General features: G+C 62.3%; 2 protein-coding genes across 10 annotated transcripts in view; one reads left to right on the top strand and one right to left on the bottom strand.

The window, feature by feature from the left end:
• The window catches only part of Crocc (ciliary rootlet coiled-coil, rootletin), a 42188-nt gene extending 30058 nt beyond the window's left edge, over positions 1-12130 (top strand). For 4 of the 6 annotated variants that reach the window (XM_047555862.1, XM_047555845.1, XM_047555826.1 and 1 more), the window contains 12 exons: positions 1145-1312; positions 2417-2807; positions 5838-6007; positions 6107-6227; positions 6487-6650; positions 7714-7929; positions 8488-8712; positions 9335-9484; positions 9759-9938; positions 10040-10171; positions 10810-10968; positions 11648-12130. In XM_047555862.1, the coding sequence (XP_047411818.1) occupies positions 1145-1312; positions 2417-2807; positions 5838-6007; positions 6107-6227; positions 6487-6650; positions 7714-7929; positions 8488-8712; positions 9335-9484; positions 9759-9938; positions 10040-10171; positions 10810-10968; positions 11648-11734 (2163 nt within the window). In that variant the 3' untranslated portion in view covers positions 11735-12130. Of the gene's footprint in view, positions 1-1144; positions 1313-2416; positions 2808-5837; positions 6008-6106; positions 6228-6486; positions 6651-7713; positions 7930-8487; positions 8713-9334; positions 9485-9758; positions 9939-10039; positions 10172-10247; positions 10419-10809; positions 10969-11647 lie in introns of those variants that run through there. The other 2 variants (XR_007109126.1, XM_047555836.1) reach the window with 2 other exon arrangements.
• A 764-nt stretch (positions 12131-12894) lies between these two features.
• On the bottom strand, positions 12895-18730 carry Mfap2 (microfibril associated protein 2). 4 transcript variants are annotated; one of them, XM_047555887.1, is made up of 9 exons: positions 18600-18730; positions 16312-16386; positions 15245-15331; positions 15022-15048; positions 14850-14930; positions 14693-14737; positions 13914-14001; positions 13628-13701; positions 12895-13427 (listed from the first exon to the last, which is right to left on the bottom strand). In XM_047555887.1, the coding sequence occupies exons 2-9, from the start codon at positions 16352-16354 to the stop codon at positions 13324-13326; spliced, it is 549 nt and encodes a 182-aa protein (XP_047411843.1). In that variant the 5' UTR covers positions 16355-16386; positions 18600-18730; the 3' UTR covers positions 12895-13323. The 4 variants fall into 4 exon arrangements, with proteins under 4 accessions (XP_047411843.1, XP_047411828.1, XP_047411829.1 ...); XM_047555872.1 differs by lacking the exon at positions 18600-18730 and adding an exon at positions 18367-18424; XM_047555873.1 differs by lacking the exon at positions 18600-18730 and adding an exon at positions 18215-18349.
• Positions 18731-20042: the final 1312 nt, after the last annotated feature.

Below are 20042 nucleotides of genomic sequence, written 5' to 3'. Positions count from 1 at the left end.
GGCGTGTTCCAGAAGGCCTTTGTGGACACTGAAATCCCATGTGATCTTCAAGTGTCGAGAGCTGTTTTTCTTTTGACTTTTTCCAGCCATTTAGCAACAAACCGTTTTTAGCTATTTAGAAACTTAAGACCTGTCCTTGCGCACAGCTGTGCAGAACAGGAGACACCGGATTTTGACCTCTCGCTGACCTCTGGGAGCTTGCTGACCCCTGAACTAGTTGATCTCCCTACCCATCAGCAACAGCAAGCACTGCACAGGCACCTATTGTATACTCGGCGTTGCCCTGGCACTGCAGGTCCGAGGGCTCAGGCTCTGCTCTAGCAGACTGAAGAAGCCGCCTGCTGCCCCAGGCTTCCTCCCACGGAGAGAGATGTGGTGTCGATATACGCAGACACCCCGAGATGGGAACCGCTGCTGAAAACCTTGTCCTCTGCCCACGCAGCCCCTCTGCCCAGGCGCCTCCTGAGTAGCCACAGGAGTACCCAAGGGAGCCGACATTTGTGTGCCCGGCTTGTGCTGGGTGCTGGCAGGCTACCGCGCCCTGTTACCCTCCTGGTAGCACTGTGGGGTGGCAGGCATCACCCGCTCCTGCGGGGGGAGCAGGCTTCCACCACAGCTTCACCTTCCGCTTGCCTGGGGTCAGGCACTAGTCTGCTGCTCGTGGGCTGTGACACCTCAGCCAAGTCACTTGGACTGCTCCTAAGTTCTCTCGTCTGTAAAGCAGGGATAACGTTAGTACCCACCCCATGTTGGGCCGTGTGACGATTAGATGAAGTGATGTGGGTGAAGAGCTTGGGACAGGGCTGGACATGGTGAGCATCCGGAAATGCTGCTCATTGCGATTGAGGGGAACGTGACCAGGGCAGCAGTGGTCCCTGCCCTGTGGCACTCCTGGTCTGTTGAGGATTCTACCCTCCCTCCTGCTCTGGTACCCAAGAGAGGTAGTTGGGAGGCTAGGGATTAAACGGCAAGCCAGCCACGAGTGCTGGTGACCGATGTGGCTGGACACAGCGAGGCTGTCCAGGGCTGCTCCCGGTGCCTGGAGTGGTGTTTGACGCCGCTGTCCCTAGGCCATGCCTCTGGCCAGGACCAGGTCCTGCGTAGGGCAGGCAGCTGAGCCTCCTGCTGCTCTGCTCTCTCTCAGATGAAGGTGCTGGACAGTGAGAACACCAGGCTGGGCCTGGAGCTGGCCGAGCTGCAGGGCCGCCTGGCCCTGGGTGAGCGGGCAGAGAAGGAGAGCCGGCGGGAGACCCTGGGCCTCCGGCAGAGAATGCTGAAGAGCGAGGCCAGCCTGGAGGCCATGCGGCAGGAGGTAAGTGGGCAGCTTTGGGGCTGCCTGGTGGGGAGGGCCCTCGGAGGTGGGCAGCCAGTTCTGTGCCTCCCCCCTCCCTCCAGTGGGAAAGGTGGGTGCTCCAGAGCTAGAGTCGTAAGAGACCTCTCCCTGGGTCTCCTCGTTCCTGACTACTCCTGGAAACTTCCCCAGCTGTAATAACAAAACCCAAAAGAACTGTGGGCCTAATGTGTGCAGGCACTGAAGGTACTCTGGGCAGGGGGCTCTGTGTACAGAACCTTGATTCTCCCACAGCTGCATGGGGTAGGGACTGTTAGCCCCACTTCACAAAGACGTTGAGGCTCAGACAGGTCAAGGGATCTACCCAAGATCACACAGCCACCCAGGCCAGACTCTGAAGCCAGCACTCTTCCCACTCTGCCTTTTCTGGTTGTTTCTATTGCCATCTGCCCTGGGTCTACTGTGTGATCTTGACCGAATTGCTTAACCTCTCTGTGCTGGAGGGTGTAGGAAGGCACCGCTGCAGGTTCTAGCAACCAGATAGTGCTCTGTAGATGGGGTTCCCATTGAAGTGACCACTGTGAGGGTGAACTCAGCCTCTAAACCAGAGGGACGTTTTGTGCCTGTGTGATCATGCACCATCAGTAAATAAATTTCTAGGACCTCCCCTCCATGGTGTGCAGATTGATTCATAAATTATGTGCACTGAGGGACAGTGTGGTCTAATGGTTGAGAGAACAGTCTGGCCAGACTTGAGGATCATGCCTCTAATCCCAGGTTCCTAGGGGGCTGAGGCAGGAAGATCGCAAGTTGGAGGCCAGCCTGAGCAACTTTAGACCCTGTCTCAGAGAAAAAACTAAAAAGGGGGTGTGGCTCAGGATCCGGAGGCCTAACTTTGCATCCCAGCTCTGCCATACGCTGCCTGTGTGACCTTGGAGAAGTTAATTAGCTTCTTTGTGTTTCAGTTTCATTCTCTATAAAATGAGGATGATTAATAAGTAATAGAGTGTTTGGGGGTTTATTTTGCCTGGCACTGTTTGGGTGGAAAATACTAATGGTCGATTGGGGTGCTGGCACCGGGCTGGGGGAGGCCTTGTGACACCCCCTCGCTCCTCGCCGTCGCAGCTCCAGGGATCCCAGCGGAGGCTGCAGGAGCAGGAGGGCGAGTTCCGTGCCCGCGAGCGCAGCCTGCAGGGCTCCCTGGAGGAGGCGCGAGGTGCAGAAAAGAAGCAGCAGGACCACGCCCGCGGCCTGGAGCTGAAGCTGGAGGCAGCGCGGGCCGAGGCCGCCGAGCTGGGGCTGCGTCTGAGCGCCGCCGAGGGCCGGGCGCAAGGCCTGGAGGCCGAGCTGGCCCGTGTGGAGGCGCTGCGGCGCGCAGCGGAGGCCCAGCTGGGTGGTCTGCGCTCCGCCCTGCGCAGGGGCCTGGGCCTCGGCTGCGGCCGCGCTCCCAGCCCCAGCCCGAGCCCCGGCCAGCGACCCGCTGCAGCCTCCCCGGCCCGCGACGCGCCTCCGGCAGGTGAGCACCCTGCCCACGCACCGTGGGCCGGCCTGGAGGCACCCACCTTTGGGGCGCACTAGCCCCGCCCCTCACCGAGGCTCCTCCCGTCGCCCCACCCATGCACCTTCGGTCCTCGGAAGAACCCGCCCTCCGCCGGTCACGCCCTGTGAGGCCGGCGTAGCCCCGCCCCCGAGGGCCCGCCCCTAGCGCGCTGCTGTTTGGAGGGAAAGGTTGTAAGTGCCCCAACTCCTCTTCTGGGTCTTTGAGCCCCATGCTCTTACCGGTCTGCGCCCCCTCCAGCCTGGCGTCTCCGCTCCTCACTGCACATGAGGCCTGTGATTCCGAAGTCAGGTAGGCACAGGCAGGCCTGGCCCCCTTCCGGGTCTCACTCATTCCTAGTCACTCCACTTAAGCATCTAGTGTGTACCCAACACAATGTAAGCACTAGGGATGCAGCAGGAAAGGAAACTGACAGTCTAGGCGGGAGCGGCAGGCAGTTAACGCGATGACAAGATGTCGACTGTCGTGGCGGTCAGGGCTGGAAACGTGGGGAAGATGAGACGGGGGACATTGCTGAGTGGAGCAGACCGCGTGGAAAATAGCCCGGCAATTCCTCAAAAATCCGAAATTAGAATTACAGTGAAACTCAGCACTTCGACTCCTAGATGTACGCCCAAAAGAATTGAAAACAAGGACTTGAACAGTTATTTTTACTGAACTTCATTACAACATTATTCACTATAGCCAGAAGATGGTGACATCCCAGGTGTTTATTGACAAATAGGTAAAAAGAAAATGTGGTGTATCCATCCAGGAAAATACTGTTTGGACTTAAGGAATGACCATCTGATACATGGTACCACACAGATAAACCTTGACAATGCTATACTAATTAAAATAAGTTAGTCACAAAGGGACAAATAAAAAGGATCGCTGGGCATGGTGGCACACACCTGTAATCCCAGCAACTCAGGAGGCTGAGGCAGGAAGATGGCAAGCTCAAAGCTAGCTTCAGCAACGTAGTGAGACTTTGTCTCAAAATAAATAAGGACTGGGGATGTGGCTTGTTGGTTTAGCATCCCAAAATAAATAAATAAAAAGGATCTTGGGGGGGGGCGCGGTTCAGTGGTAGGACTTTTGCTTTGCATGTGCCAGACCCTGGGTTCAATTCCCAGCACTGCAAAAAAACAGCATAGATGAGAGGACAAATATAGTATGAGTCTGCTTACCAGAAACGACTTGAATAGACAAATTCATAGAAACAGAAAGCAGAAAAGCAGGCGAGATTATGAGGACGGCGGTGCTGGGAGTTCTTGTTTTAAAACTGCGAAGTTTCTGTTTGGGATTGTCTTAGTTGGCCAAGGGCTGCTGTAGCAATGTATAGTCATTCCCAGTATTCATGAGGGATTTGTTCTAGGCCCTTTGCCCCACTAGGGGTACTGGAATCCGAAGATGCTTAAGACCTCATGTAAGCTGGGCACAGTGGCACATCCCTGTAATATCAGCAGCTCAGGAGGCTAAAGCAGGATTGCAAATTTGAAGCCAGTTTAGGCAACTTAACAAGACCCTGTCTGAAAATAATAAAAAGGGCTGGAGATGCAGCTCAGGGGTAAAACGCCCCTGGGTTCAATCCCTGGTACCCCTCCCCCATGATCATGTATAAAATAGCCTAGTATTTACATGTAACCTACACACACCAGCTGGCTTTAGATCCTTTCCAGATTCCTTACAGTACTGAATACAAAGTAAGTGAAAGTCTCATGGGATTAGGGCCCATCCCTAATCCAGTGCGACCTCATCTTAGCTAATCACATCTGTAATGTTCCTCTTCCTCATCGGGTCACATCTTGGTGTAGTGGGCTTAGGACTTCAACATAGACAGTTGGGGGTGGTGCTATTCTTCATCATGGGCATGGGAAGATGTGGAGTGGACAGCGGTGATGGCCACCCAGTGTGAGTGCAGTCCGTCCCACTGGGTCACACCCTTAGAATGGTCAAAAGACACATTTCAAGTTACGTGTATTTTGACACACACATAAGGGGGTGGGTGGCCTGATGTGGGGAGACAGCACCTTGCTGAGGAGGAGATGGGGAAGGGAGGGATGTGGGTATCCAGGAAGAGGGGACATGTAGAAAGGTCCTGGTGAAGTACCCTGTCCTGTGACCAGGGCTTCAGAGACCAATGTGACTAGCAGAGACCTGAGGATGTAGGGACAAGGCCTGCCCCAGTAGTCCTTGCAGGCCACTGGAGGGCACTGGCTTCTACTCCAGGGATGGGATCCTCCAGTGGTGGAGGCCTCTGGGGACCTTTGGGTGGTGATGTGTCTACTGGGCAGTTGAGGTGTTGCTTGGCCTAGGCAGGGGGATGCTAAAGGCAGGTCCTCCCATCCTGCAGTTCTGCTGTTGGCCTTCGGGCACTGTCCTCCCTCTGCCCTGCCCTCTGCCCTTTGCCCTCTCCCTGTGACCTGTCATCTCCCAAGCCAAGTCCGAGGTTTTCCTTGGGGCACCAGCTTGCCTAGGTTGAAACTCTGACTCTCAACTCTGAGCGCCACTTGTCAGCACTGGGGTGAGCTGTCCTCACCTGTCGGGCTACTGTGAGGAAGGAGGGTTGACACAGGGAAGGCACTGTAAGCACCCAGCCCAGGGAGATGTTGAGGTGAAGGAGTGACCCTCATGACCTTGACCCTGAGGGTAGGTCAACCCAGCTGAGGCCAGGGAGCCTCTGAAGAAGTGACCTAAAGGATGGACCTGGCACAGGGAAGCCATGAGAAGGGACAGCATGTGCCAAGGCCCCAGAACTGGAATGGGGAATGTTCTGGAACATGGAAGCGAGGGCGATGCAGAGTGGCCAGCTTGCACAGGAGGATGCTGGGTGGCTCAGTTTCTAAGCCATGGCAGAGAAATCGGGCTAGATTCTGAGGGCCAGGGCATCTGGGGAAGGGTTTTGAGCAAGAGGGTAGGTGATCCAGTTGTGCTTTGTGGGCAGGGACGGGATGAGCGTGGACTGTCCAGTGGCCGCTGCATCCCTGGGTATATCTTCTCTTCTAGGAAGCAGGGAGCTACCTGGCGGCCCCAGCCCCTTGGAACGCAGCCCAGGTTCCCAGCCCCCGTCCCCCGGATCTGCCACCTCCCCAGTCCCTCCAGACCTTGACCCAGAGGCAGTGCGGGGTGCCCTCCGGGACTTCCTGCAGGAGCTCCGGAGTGCTCAGAAAGAGCGGGTGAGGCCGGCAGAGTGGCTGGGCAGGGACGCCCGGGGCCCTGGAGGGACCACACATTGTCAGCAGGAGGCTCCCCTTTGTCCCACGTTGAACCTGTAGGACGAGCTTCGGGCCCAGACGAGTACCCTGAGTCGACAGCTGGCTGAGATGGAGGCTGAGCGAGACAGTGCCACCTCTCGGGCCAGGCAGCTGCAGAAGGTGATGGCCGAGAGAGAAGAAGGTGAGTTTGGCCCTCGGGTCCCTCTGTTCTGCCATGCTCGGAGCAGAAGAGGTGGGAGGCTGGGGTTGGCCCGAAGGGCTCTTGAGTCCCTGCCCTGCCCTATGACCTGGTTGGGGCTGTCTCCTCCTGCGTACCCTCCCTGGTCAGCACGCCCGTGTCCAGCCCTGGGGACCCTCTCGAGTGCAGACAGGCAGACTGAGGGTGGGTGAGGTGCAGGGCCAGGCCTCTGGGGACCTGATGGGCTGGGTGGTGGCCACAGCTCGGCGCAGCGTGGACGGGCAGCTGAGCAGGGCCCAGGCTGAGCTGGCACGGCAGGAGGAGAACGTGCGGCGCGGCGAGCGGGAGCGCAGGGCCACGCTGGACCAGCTGGCTGCCCTGGAGAGGAGCCTGCAGACCACGGAGAGTGAGCTCCGGGCCAGCCAGGTGGGCAGATGCGGGGCCGGCGGGGCGGGGGCGCGGGTGCCACCCCACTGCTCTGGACCCTCCTGAGCTTCCCGCCGAGAGGGCCCGTCTTGGCCTCTGTCTGTAAGGCCCAGACTCAGCTGCAGCCCATCAGCTCGGACTCTTGGTCTCCCCATGAGCACCAGGGAGCGCGGGAATCGCCTCACAGGCACCAGGCACAGAGCCCCTGACCCACAGCTGGTGTCCAGGGGCCTCCTTTTTGTCTGTGAGGAGCCACACTAGTCGTATTCTGGGGGTTCTGTGTGTCTGGGACGTGTGTACCCCTGGGCGCTGCACGTCTGGTGGCTGGGGCAGGGTGAGCAGGGCCTGGGGTGCTAATCCAGCTGCCGAGGCCTGGAGTCTCTTGCAGCCAGAGCTCCCCTGGCCCCTGGCCCCTCCCAGCCCTCCACTGCTGCCCTGCAGCCCACCCGCTGCCTCTGGCTGAGGGCCGAGCTGGAGCTGGATCGTTGGGTCTGCGGCTTCAGCTCTGGCCTTGGGCCCACGGCCACAGGGGCCCAGGAGGAGGCCTGGAACAGAGCTGGGCAGGAGCCAGAGTGGGCCCTGGGCCAGACAGAGCAGGACTGGGCTCTGAGCAGTCGGAGGGGGACCAGGCTCAGGGCAGAGTGCGGGGAGGCTACAGTGACGCCCCCCGACCCGTCCCCCGGGGTGGTCACGTGGACCGAAGGAGCGTCCGTGGAGCAGGGAGGCCCTGGGCTTCCTTTGTGAGCCCACTCCCGGGCACCCAGGATGTGGCACGCCTGGGCCAATTTAGTCCCCTCACTATTCATAGGTGAAGCGGGGCCAGAGAGAGGGTAGTCCTGGGTCACAGAACCTGCTGGACTCGGCCCAGGCTGAAGGGTGCTCTGGAGTCCTCACGTCTGCGCAGCCGCGGATGCGTGGGGAGGCTGAGGCCCCCAGAGGCCCACAGGGTGGTCCCAGGTCACACGGTCTTCAAAAGCTGCCCCCAGTCTGTCCTGAGGGTGCTGGGGGCGAGGGGAGCGGGGCGGGGCCCGGGCATCCAGGGCCTGAGCCTGTGCGCCTGCAGGAGAAGATCGGCAAGATGCGGGGCCACGAGGCGAAGCTGGAGAGTGACCGGCGGCGCCTGAAGGAGGTGCTGGACGCCTCGGAGAGCCGCGCCGTCAAGCTGGAGCTGCAGCGGCGTGCCCTCGAGGGGGAGCTGCAGCGCAGCCGCCTGGGCCTGAGCGACCGCGAGACTCAGGCCCAGGTCCTCCAGGATCGCGTGGACTCCCTGCAGAGACAGGTGCGCCCCCGCCAGGCCGTCCGCAGGCCCTGTGCCGCTCGGGTCTGTGAGTCTATCAGCGCCATGGGGGAAGTGCTATTACCGCCCACTTTAGGGACGACTAGCGGAGGCTCAGAGACGTGATGTCCTTGTCCGTCACAGGTAAGAACAGAGCCGTATTAGAATCCAGGACTGATGACAGAATCCGTACTCAGGAGGCCAGGACAAGATGGGGATGTGGATTTCACTCTTTTCCCTTTTCGTCTTGGCCGTTAGGGAGCTCAGCTCTAGTTGGAATGTTCAGCTGCTCGGTATTCCTACACCGACATCCACCAGAGTCAAAACCAGGAAATGGTGGCTTACGTGGTTACCCTTTTCTTCCATAGTGGGAGGAGAAGGGAGCGAGGACAGGGAGGAGACAAGGGACTCACACTGGCTTTAGCCAGCGGCGGGTGGGGCCCAGCTGCAGAGTGCTGGCCCACAGCACTGCCTGAGGACAGTGGTGTCAGTGATGAGGCCCCCAGAGGTGGCCAAGGCTAGTGGGAGCCAAGCCCGGCAACCCGCCTGTGTGTTTGCCAGGTGGCAGACAGCGAGGTGAAGGCGGGGACCTTGCAGCTGACGGTGGAGCGGCTGAACGGGGCCCTGGCCAAGGTGGAGGAGAGCGAGGGTGTCCTGAGGGACAAGGTGCAGTGCCTGACGGAAGCCCTGTCCCAGAGCAGCGCCAGCCTCAGCAGCTCCCAGGAGCAGAATCTGAACCTGCAGAAAGCCCTGACTGCCTGTGAACATGACCGCCAGGTGCTCCAGGTGGGGTTTTGGGGGTCCGGCTGGGGAGGGGCCAGAGTGAGTCAGCCAGCAGTAGACCGAGAGGCCCTGGGAAAGAGCCAGCCGGTGGGGCTGTCGGTTGGGGATCTCAGGAGCCAGTCCCTGAGCGTGGGCTTTGAGGGGGCTGGGGGCAGTGCAGCATCGGCCATTCCCAGGAGACTGGGCGTGTGCCCAGTGAGAGAAGGAGCCTGCTAGTGTGGCTTGTGGGGACCCAGGTTCAGCGTTCATGGGGGCAGTTGGGATGTGATGGCTGCCCCTGTACAGGTCAGTGGACAGGCTGTGGCTCATCCTCCAGGCAAGTGACTACCTGTTGCTGGACACGGTGGCACACACCTGTAATCCCAGCGCCTCGGAGGCTGAGGCAGGAGGATTGCAAGTTTGAGGCCAGCCTCTGCAACTTAGCGAGATCCTCAGCAACTTAGAAATAAAAAGTTGAAAGAACGGGATGTAGCTTAGGGGTGGGGTGACCCGGGTTCAGTCCCCAGGACACACACACACTACCTGTTGTATGAACTGGGAACCTTCCCAGAGGTACAGAGCAGAGGGGAGCCCTTTGCCCTAGGGCTCTTCGGCTGGCCTGGCACCATCCGTCCCTGTTCCCCAGGAACGACTGGACGCTGCCCGGCAGGCGTTATCTGAAGCCCGGAAGCAGAGCGGCTCCTTGGGTGAGCAGGTGCAGACGATGCGGGGCGAGCTGGCAGACCTGGAGCTGCAGCGCGCGGAGGCTGAGGGCCAGCTGCAGCAGCTGCAGGAGGTGAGGCCCGCGGGCCACCGCTGTCCCCAGCACTGCAAGGCCCTTGGGATGGGGAGGGACTCCACCCCTCTCAGCCTTATCCCCAGGCCTGGCCAGCCTCCCGTGAGGAAGCGGGGCTCGCTCGGCCCCAGCCCACTGTTCAGGCCTGGAGACGTGTCAGCCCCAGTGACAGTCTCAGCTGGGCCCACAGTGGCCTGCCGCCAGGGGCACGCCGGACCAGCGTCATCTGCAAGCCAGGCCCCAGGGGACGAGGTCTTGCCTGCGTGTGCTGCAGGCGCTGCGGCAGCGGCAGGAGAGCGAGGCCGCAGCTCTGCACAGGGCCCAGCGGCTGCAGGAGGAGCGGCGGCTGCTGCAGCGAGCCCTGGCCCAGCTGGAGGCTGAGAAGCGGGAGGCGGAGCGCTCGGCCCTGGGACTGGAGAAGGACCGCACGGCCCTCAGGAGGACGCTGGACAAGGTGGGCTGCCCTCACTGCCCTCGGGGTCTGGCGCGGTGGTCCTGGCTGCACGCCGCGCCGTCTGCCGCCCCTGGTGAGCCCCCGGCGCGCTCCCCACCCAGGTGGAGCGGGAGAAGCTTCGCAGTCATGAGGACACCGTGCGCCTGAGCGCAGAGAAAGGCCGCCTGGACCGCACGCTCTCGGGGGCTGAGCTGGAGCTGGCCGAGGCCCAGAGGCACATCCAGCAGCTGGAGGTCTGGCCCCTTCCCGCCGGCCCAGCCCTTCCCCCCGCCAGCCCCCTCCCGCGCCTGAGCGTAGCTCCTGTCCCAGGCGGAGCTGGGGGCTCAGCCAGCCCAGGGCTCTCAGCCCCCGCAGCCCAGGAGCCCGAGGCTCGGGGAGGTGCCCCTGCAGTCCTGGAGGGAGGTCTGTCCCCATGGAGGAGAGAAATGACACTGAAGGCCTGTTAGCAGGGGACTGTGCGGTCAGGCGTGCTGTGGACAGGTGGGGAGACGCGAGTGTCCGCGGGGTTTTCTTGTGCATGTTGCATGAGTCTCATGCACGGATGTGGCACGTGGCCAACGTGCTTGTGGTGTCTTCACGTATCGGTTATGCGCGAGTGTGGAGTGTTGGCTTACACACGTGCATCTGTGGGACGAGGATGGGTATTGACACGCTTGCGTTCGTTCCTGTGTGTGTGGGCCAGTCTCCACCTTTGGTAGGTCTGTGTGCCCACGTGGGGTTTCTGGGTACCCTGACCCGGGATTGCAGGCTGTCAGGCCGTGAGGCAGGGGACAAGCCAGGATTTCCCGTGTCTTCTGCCTTACTGGCCGTGCCTCAGGCAGTGACAACACGCAACTGTGCCCGAACCCTGAGGAGCGGTTCCTCCCCACAGGCCCAGGTGATGGCCCTGGAGCAGAACCAGGGCCCGGCTCAGCCAGAGGCAGACGAGCAGGAGCTGGAGCGCTTGTGCAGTGCCCGGGCACAGGCGGAGCGCACCCTGGAGGCCCGAGGGTGGGCCCGTCGCCAGCAGGTGCGAGGGCTGGAGGGGCAGGTACGTGGGCCTCCCCTGGGGAAGAAGGGGCTGGAGGGAAGCCTGGGCTGGAGCAGAGGGCTGGTCACAAGCTGCTGTTGGCCTTCTGGAACTTGGAAAGAACGGGTGGGTCAGGACGGCAGCAGCCATGGCTGGCCAGGGGCCAGGGATGCTACTGGGACTCAGTTCCTCCCTGCCAGCTCTCTGGCTCCAGCCCAGGCAGGGTCCCTCCCTGAGTGGCACAGGTGGCCTCAGCAGCTCCAGCCTCAATTTCCCCTCAACACCCTGGGACCCCAGGAGAGAGGAGTCTTCTTGCTGGGAGCACCCACAGAAGTTCTGGACTGGTCCTTGCAGGTCACCTTAGCTCACATGGCCCTTGATGGCCACATCTGATATAGTGGTGTCTGTAGGGCCCAGCTGCTCTGCTAGGCCCAAGTCTGAGCTACGACCAGGCCCACCCTAATGACAGTGGGGATGAAGGATGGAGGTGCGGTAGCCCCTAAAGATGCTGAAGAATCAGACACCCGACTGTGCTCCAGGGGCAGAACATGAGGACAGGCCTGGCTCTCAGTGACACCAGACCTCTCCTGCAGCAGGCAGCGCTGGGTCCCAGGTGGCCCGAGGGCCCCTGCTCCGTCTTCTCCCTTTCTCTGAAATCAGGCAGGGCCCGGGCTGCCCGGATCTTCTTGTTCCTCCCCAGGTGTCCACACTGAAGGGGCAGCTGCAGCAGGAGCTACGGAGGAGCTCAGCACGCTTCTCCCCACCCTGTGGCCCTCCAGAGAAGTGAGCCCCTTCCCGGCTGGCACCTGACAGCGGCCCTGTGCCTGGGGCAGGAGAGGGGCCTCTGCAGCAGGACCTGCCAGGGCCTGGGCCGAGGGTGGGAGGGAAGAGCCGGGAGGCAGTGCTGGGGCCACACCCACCCCAGGCCCCAGGCCCCACCCGCAGCGGCTCCACTCCAGCCCCTTCTCCAGGGATGGCCACTCTAGATGGCACCAGGTCCCCCAGAGTGGCAGAGCCAAAGCCAGGGGTCAGGGAGAGCCCTGGTCCCCGGTCCAGGGCTCAGGGGAAAGAGGCGGTTTCCCGGAGACCTCAGCCTTAGTTCAGTGTCAGGAAATTCCTCAGAGAGCTCGGAGTCCTTGTATTTTTGTACCTTTTTATATAATGTGAATTGTTGAGAGCTGTTGTCGTTTGTGACAGACCCCGCTTTCTACCCTTGGTTTGTACAGCGGTGCCTCCCGCCTCTTTTTTGGGTATCAGGGATTGAATCCAGGGGCACCGAACCACTGAGCCACGTCCACCGCCTGGGGGGATGGGACGGAGGGCGACCGAGGAGCCTGGGCAGAGGGTGGGGCACCTGGGGAGAGCTGAGAGGCACAGGCCAGTGGCGCGTTAGGAGCTGAGCAGGTGAAGGACCAGCCCTGCCCACCTAACCGCTGGGGCTGTGCTGCTCAGCGCTGGCTCTTCCCAGCCCAAGCTTTCTCGTGTCGTTCTCCAGCCCTCTGGGGGACAGTGAGGCGTGATGGACAAGGGCGGGCTCGGGCGTGGACGCGGGGTCTTGCTCTGGCTCCGCCAGCGATGCTGGGCAAGGCTGCCCGGTGGGCTGGCCAGAGGAGGTTCCTGCAGGGCTGCTCGGTGGTGTCTCCAGGAGAAGCCACGCACCCTCCGCCGGCTGCACTTGGGGCTGGTAACTGCACCCTGCACGCAGGCCTGCGGGAGGGCTGAGGAGCAGCGAGCTGGCCCGCTTCTGCTCTTGCAATGGCACCAGCCTCCCCTTGGGGCGCAGGTCCACCTACCTTGACCTAAAGCTGGTAGGCAAGGCGGCAGGGCAGGAACTAGAAGCAAGGTCACCTGTCACCCACATATCCCCTTCTCTCCAAGGGAGCTTCTCCGTGGGGACAGGCAGGGTTGGCGGCACCAGGCTCTCCCCTCTTGCTCTGGACTGAAAAAGTGACTCTGGAACGTTTGTAAAAACTCGTTTTTAATTTTGTATAAAACGAAGATGGTCCATGCCTGGGGGCTGTGGGAAATCCAAGCAGACCAACTGGGGTGAGGGGCACAGCCTGCCTCTGGGGACTGTCCAGGGGAGTTGTCCTCAGAGGGACTGACAAGGCACATCAGGGCCCAGGGCCCACTTAGAGACCTGGATGCCCCACCTAGGGGGTGGAGGCTGGGCGGCAGGGGTCCCCATTGTGCCAGGGGGTGGCCACAGGCTGGGGGCAGGGCCTGGGGCAGCACAGCTCGGGACCCCCAGGGCTGCAGTCCACTAACTTTTACAGAATAAGAGGGAGGTTGGAATGGGAGGAAAAGCACCAGGTCAGGCAGGGCCCGAGGCTCCAGGCTCTGAACGGGTTCAGGGCTCCGGATGCCAGCTCTGCCCTAGCAGCCCCCGCAGCTCCTGGCACATGAGGCTGCCACAGACTGGCACAGGCCACTGCTGGCCATCACGCCGCATTTGGAGAACTTGTCCCGACATAGGTCAGCTGTTGGAGAGACAGGAAGGAGGAGAGTGAGGGTGGGGTGTGTGATGGGAACTGCTGTCCCCAGATCTGGTTGGGGGGTTCTGGGGATGAGAAGTGGGGAGGGGAACCCCTGGTGCCCTGCACGGGAGTCTGGCGTGGCCTCCGGGGACGAAAGGGGGGCGGGGGTGGACAGTGGCCAGAGGATGAAGGGGGGCTCCTACCTCGGAGGAGCTCCTCGTGGGCACAGACCGTGCGAACGCAGATCTCCTTATTGACCACGTACACCCGGCGGAGGCTGAGGGGACGACAGGCCAGGGCAGGTCTCAGCCCACTGTCACCCATCCCCAGTGGGACAGGCGGTGCCAGACCTGGCCAGGCCCAGGCTCGCCCTCAGAGTTGAGCCCTATTGTAGGATTCCGGGTCCCCAAACTCCCGCTCGGCTGTCCGGAGCCGCCCTGCCCTGCCGCCGCCCTGGCCCTCGGTCCCGGGGCTGCCGCCTGTGCCCACCTGTAGAAGCAGACCTCGTTGAGACACTGCTTGCAGGGCTTGTGGATGGAGTAGAGGCGGGTGCACGGGTACTGCTCCTCACGGCAGTCTCGGGGACAGACGGGGCCAGATCTGAGGCTCAGCTGGAGGCTGGCCCCCAACCTTGCCTACCTGAGAAGAGCTCGCAGGTCGGGGTACCCCACGCCCCGCCCGGCCCAGCCAAGTACCCACGCATGCTCAGTGTGCAGGGGTGTGCGGGACCTTCCTGGGCTGCTCCATTTTACATAATGGACATGCAGCCTCAGAAGCACGAACTCCAGCGCACAGCTCCACACCTGCCCCTGTGGGCGCACAAGTCCACACCAGCTCAGAAGCAGACGCGCACGTGCTCACGGACCGCACTCGGCGCGAGGAGGAGGCTGCCCCGCCCCCACGGGGCTGGGCTCATGGAGTCTCACGGCATCTCAGGCTCTTGGCTGGACACTGCTCAGCCAGCCTGGGCTCCGTGGCACCACCCCGTCCCTCCACTGGCAGGAAGCCCCCTCCCGCACACTCCCTGCCCCTCCCAGCGTCTGAGGAGAGGGCCCCGCCCTAGGCTGCTGCCAGCCCAGCCTCTAGCCAGGCCCAGGGGCACTGGGAGCCCCCCAGCACTGCCAGGGGGTCTGGAGACAGACTGAAGTAGGGGCACAGCTGCTGGCTTGCCCCCCCACATTACCACCAGCAGCCCCAGGGCCTAAAGGAGCGAGTCCTACCAGCACCACCCCATGCCTTCATTGCTCCACCTTCTAGAAGGCTCTTACCAAGAGGCCCCGGCTCCGTGGGCTCTGTCTCTGCGTTTCCGGGTTCTGGTGTGGAGAGAGGCAGGCAGAGTCACTGGGAGGGGTCTATTCAGAGCAGGGGGTCACCTCAGCTGGGCGCAGGCACCCCCACTCCCAGGTTGGCAGGGAGCTGGCCTACCTGGGGTGGGGGCGGGGATGACCTCCTGTTGGACTTGCTGCTGGGACTGGAACTGCTCCTCAGGGGGCCGAGGACTCACCTCTGCATTGGGATGAGCAGGGCATCTGCTCCCTCCTTCCCCTCCTGGGTCCCCAAGGGCTTCCCCACCCAGCTGCCTGCCCCTCCCCTGTACCTTGATAATCATAGTAGTCTGGGTTGTCTGAAAATGAAAAGGAATGTGGAGTTGGTGCAGGTCAGACTAATCCCCTGCCCCAGGAGGTCACAAAGAGCCACAAGCCAGACCTGAGGGTCCCCATGGGCCTATCCCACCCAGCCCTGGCTGAGCCATGCATATCTGGGGAGCCCACTGGTGCCATGGCAGGGCTGGGGGACACCGCGGGAGGCATGGCCCTTACCGATCTGGTCGCCGTAGTGAGTGTACTGGACATGGTCCGGAAATGGGGGCAGAGGGTCCAGGTCATATTGGCCCTGAGCCAGCAGGCCTGGTGAGGAGGCAGAGCATATGGGTGCCCACAGGAAGGTTGAGGGGCTCAGGTGGAGGTCACAGGGCACCTCAGACTCGCAGGACTCAAACCCCTTCCTTGACCATAAAGGCCCTTAAGCACCTTGGTCCTGCGCCACCTCCCTGACCTTACTCTGCCTGATGCCCGCATTGCCTCTGACTGCTCCTGGGACGTCACATTCTCCTACCTGCCTCAGAGCCTTTGCATTTGATCTTCCTGGGCCTTTTCTTCCTTCAGAACTCACCTGAAATTTCAGCTGAACATAATCTGAAATTTACTCCATTTACTTGGTTACCATCTGCCTGTTCCCTGGCTTAGCTGAATAAGGGCAGGGATCTGTCTGCCTAGTCCAGCGCTGTCCCGGGGGCCCAGCCCAATGCCTGCACACAGTAAGAAACCCACGTTTATCAAGTGAGTGAATGAGTGGTAAGACCTGGCAGGGCCTTGGTGATCCCCCTTGATAACCATCTGACCGGCACCCCTAAAAGGTCAAGACTAAATGAGGTGGGAGACCAAGTGCATCTAGAACCCAGGTTTCTGGATTCCCTGCCTCAGTGTCCTCTACTCGGCCAGAGCCAGTAAGTAAAACGACAATCCTGGTGTCCGGGTGTCTGGCAGGTGCCTGTCCTCCAGAACCCGGCCTGCCTGATGCTGTGGAAGGTTGGGATGCAGAGTTCTGGCCACAAGGCATGACAAAGTCTCCCTGGGAGCTCCCTTCACGACCTCACCCCCAGTGACTTGGAAGGCTGAGTGAGGCAGGAGGATCACCATGTTCAAGGTCAGCCTGAGAAACTTGGACCCAGTTGTAAAGTTAAAAAAAAAGGGCCAAGGATGTGACTCAGTGGTGGGGCACCCCTGGGTTCCATCCCCAGTACAAAACCCCAAACGAGGAAAAAGCCAACCCTAACCCCACTGCGCTCCCCGCACGGGCAGCCACCCCGCCTCTGGTGGGCACTCACCAGGCAGGCACAGCAGGAGGAGGTAGGCAGCTCTCATGGCCATGGCGTGAGGAGACGGGTGGTTTCAGAGGACAGCTGCGGGGACAGGAGAGGGGAGCTGCACCCAGGCTTGATAACCCAGGGCCGCACAGCCAACTCTGCCCCAGAACTCAGCCCAGAGAGGGAGGCACTTAGAACAGAAGGAGGCATCTGGAGGACAGGGCTGGGGGTGGGGCTGCTTTGGAGGGACCTGTGTGGCAGGGCGGGAGGGGCTTCCGACCTGGCTCCAGGGCTGATCTTGACAAACGCACAGACCCCACCTTGCCTTGTGAACTAAGGGGACATTTCTAAAGCCACTCCCACCCTACACAGCCTGGACTGTTCTCTCCTTGGCTGCACCCACCCCACTCCCAGGCCCAGCACCCCCCTGGGTGTCTGAGGCATGAATCCTGGACCCCAGGCGCATGCAAGGGGCACAAACCCTGCCAGCCAGCACCACAGCCCCCGCCAAGCAGCATTTGCCAGGTCCGCCACCTGCTCCCAATTAGCCCCTGGGCCCTGTGCATGTTGCTCAGCAGGAAACCACACGCACGAGGGCCTGAGGGGCCCCCAGAGCAGCCAGGGCTGGGCAGGACTCCCAGCCCCCAGAAGTCTCCTGCCAGGATCCCGGCCTCCCAGACCTGGCTCTCTTCATCCCAGACTCACGAGACTGAGGTCTATTTGACGCAGCAGGAAGCACTTAGGGAGGAGCCTGAGGAGGCTCTCTGGGTATTGTGGCACTGGAGGGGCGGTGATGTCACCCAGCCCAGGGGTTCTGCATCCCCTGACGTGCAGGACAAATGTATAATCTGGGGGGCGAGGGCATTGGCCCCTGGCTTTCCTGCAATCCAAGTGCCCGGGAGTCCAGCCTCCAGTCTAGGTTACAAAAGAGGACTTGGTGGATCCTCCAGGTCCCTGTGTCCAACCCCAGTTCTGTGGAGGGTGACCTCAAAACTCAGCCTGCTGCAGGACTGTGGAGAGACAGGGCACTGGCTCCTCCATCCAGCAGGGCCCCCTCCCCACCCAGCACAGGAAGTTCTTCAGACAGCCAACTGGAAACCTGAACTAGCTGGATATTCCCCTTGGAAAAGGCAAAGAAAGGGACAGAAACAGGGCCTCTGCCTAGTCTCCAACCTGGGGCTTCTTCGACCCCTCAGTGTGTCACTGGGTGTCACTGGGCTGGGGTGAAATGGGGGCCAGCGGCAGGACTCGCACCTCCCAGCTCTAAAAACCCTGGGCTTCCTCGTGGTAGGGGGCCCACCATCCCCACCCAGGCTGGTGGCAGCCAGGCCAGCTGGAGTTGTCACCTCTCGGGAGGAGTTCCTGAGCTGGGGCATGAGGAGGCCTCAAGAGGTTGGGAGGCCCCTGCAGGGAGTCCTTCCAGGACAGCCCCAGGCCCAGGCTTATGGAGGGAGGAGAGCCGGCGGGCTAGGGACGGGCGTCAAAGGAGAGTAACGGATCCCTCGCAGGGACCCCGTCTCCAAGCGCTTGGAGACCATGGTCTGGGGCGCGGGGGGCGCAGAACCTGCCCAGCAGGCTGCCACCCCTTCCCCTTCCCCGTCGTGCAGGGGTGCGGGGAGCAGGGGCCCCGCGCTGGTTCAGGCCCCGGGAAGGCTCTGCCGGCTGCGGAGGCCGGGCTGGGGTCCTGGCGGAAACCAGATGCTGCGGCCCCGCCGCACAGCTGGGAACAATCAGCCACGGAAACCGGCCGCGGCGCGCGCCCCGCTCGGCGTCTCTGGTCTCTTTGTCTCTGAGTCTCTGTCCCGGCCGCTCCCGCGACCCCCACCCGCCACATTCCGACCTCCGCGGAACAAAAGCCGCGGGTCCCCGACGCCCCCGCCTCCCCAAGCTCCGGCCCCCAGCCCTCCCCATCGCGCGTCCTCACCCGCGGTGACCCCAAACTTGCCAGGTGTCCAGACCCGCCCCGGAGGCCCGGGGCTCCGGGTCCCGGGCGGCCGCCCCCGGCCCGCGGCCCCGGCGCCCGCCCCCGGCCCGGCCCGCCGCGCGCCACGAACCCCGCGCCAGCCCCGCGCCTACCTGTCCCGGCCACCGCGCGCGCTCCGAGTGCGGCCGCCCGCGCCCCCCGCCCGCCCCGACGGCCCGCGCCCGCCTCCAGCCCCGGAGCCGCTGGGTCCTAACGCGAGCGGCGCCGCCCGCCGCCACGCAGCGCCCTCGGGGCTCCGGCCCCCTTCTGGGGAGGCCTGGGGGCGGAGGCGCCCGCCGAGCCGGCTCACGTCGGGCCGGCGCCGCATGCCGCGCAAAGCACCTACGCCTGGTCGTCGCGGCTCCTCGCCGCGCAGGGCCCCGCGGGGTTACCCAACTTCGCAGAGGAGGAAAGCCAGCCTCCGCGAGGGGTGAGCGGAGGCCAGTTTGCTGGAACGCAGCCGGGCGCTCCCGCTGCTCCCAGGACGCCGGCGGACTGGCCTTCCTCCCTGCCCCCAGCACGGCCCGCGGGTCCCCCGGCCGCCTCCTGCAGCAGCCGGGCTCCGGCGGCCCGAGGCACGCTCTTCTGACCGGCATTCTGCTCAGCCCTGACCGAGCCCTGGTGTCCCGCTGGCTACGGGCCGGGAATATCCCCAAGGCGCGTCAGACTCACAAACATCCAAGCCCAAATTCACGACCTTCCAACCCTCCCCCAGACTTGCCCCTGGAAGGTGTTCCCAGTCCCAGGGGCAGCCCCGGCGGTCCTTCCATTAACCAGACTTCCGCTGTCTCAGCCCGGCTTCTAATCCAGCGCCCAACCAATGCCCCCTCCTACTGTCCTTCCCTGCCCTGTCCTCTGTGCCATCACCTCTTGCCTGGATAGCCCATCTCTCATCTGGGCCTTCCCTCCCACCTTGGCCATGGCCCCCTTGTACTGAAAGCCTTTCACCAGCTTCCCACAGTAACTTGGATGCTGACTAAGCTTCCCTGTGGCTTCCCAGGTCCCGGCCCTTCACTGTGGTCGGCCTTCTCCCCCTCCTGCCACTGGGCCTTTGGTCAAGCTCTTCGTTCTCCATGTTACCAACTGCTTCTCCTCCAGGCCGGGGAGCCAGCCTCCTCCACAGGAGCCTCCCCTTTCTCCTCTGGACATGTCCTCACTACTCCACTGCTTCCTGAGGTCTGGCTGCCCTGTGTCTTGTCCCCCTCCCCGTGAGCCGTCCTGGGCCCGTGGAAGCACAGATGAAATCTGCCCCGCTCATCTTCAGTTTCTGCTCGCTGGGCACCGGGCCAGGCTCAGAGCAGCAGGTCAGTGAACACTGGGAGAGAGGGCTGGTGGGGGGATGGGGGTCCTAGGTCCCCTGCCTTCGGGAGGCCTAGGCCTGAGCAGCAGTGACAGTTGGGGTGAGCGGAAACACCCTGATGGAGACCCTGGCGACCCTGAAGGCCCATCCTATCCTGTTGGGCCCATCCTCCCACCTTCCCCTTAGCTCCTGTTAGGCAGGGACTAAATGCGTCCTGCCTGGCTTGTTCCCAATGCTCCAGGGCTGCGGACCTATGCCCTGCCCTGTGTGCATTACAATGTAGCAGGGGCTTTTGTCACCTGGACAGCAGAGGTCCCAGCCCCCCCTGGCTTCCCTTACCCCTTGGCTACAGTCAGTCCCCATCCCTCCGAGGTAGGAGAGGAAACCACCCACCAGTAACACTGCGCCCATGCCCACAGGCTGGGACCTGGGACCGTGCTTATCTTAAGGGGAGGGGAGGCACTTGATCTCAGGCCTCTACGTCCGCCC

Source organism: Sciurus carolinensis, chromosome 1 (assembly GCF_902686445.1).
Source record: "Sciurus carolinensis chromosome 1, mSciCar1.2, whole genome shotgun sequence".
Taxonomy (NCBI): Eukaryota; Metazoa; Chordata; class Mammalia; order Rodentia; family Sciuridae; genus Sciurus; species Sciurus carolinensis.
This window is presented reverse-complemented; position numbering and strand designations above follow the sequence as displayed.

What these genes read in the sequence shown, in the direction of transcription:
- Mfap2 (XM_047555887.1), bottom strand. Translation starts at nt 16,354, where the DNA reads ATGGCCATGAGAGCTGCCTACCTCCTCCTGCTGTGCCTGCCTG. An exon ending in CCTCCTGCTGTGCCTGCCTG is followed by an intron (nt 15,332 to 16,311) that starts GTGAGTGCCCAC and finishes CCTCCTCACCAG; the next exon opens with GCCTGCTGGCTCAGGGCCAA. An exon ending in CATCCCCGCCCCCACCCCAG is followed by an intron (nt 14,738 to 14,849) that starts GTAGGCCAGCTC and finishes TCTCCACACCAG; the next exon opens with AACCCGGAAACGCAGAGACA.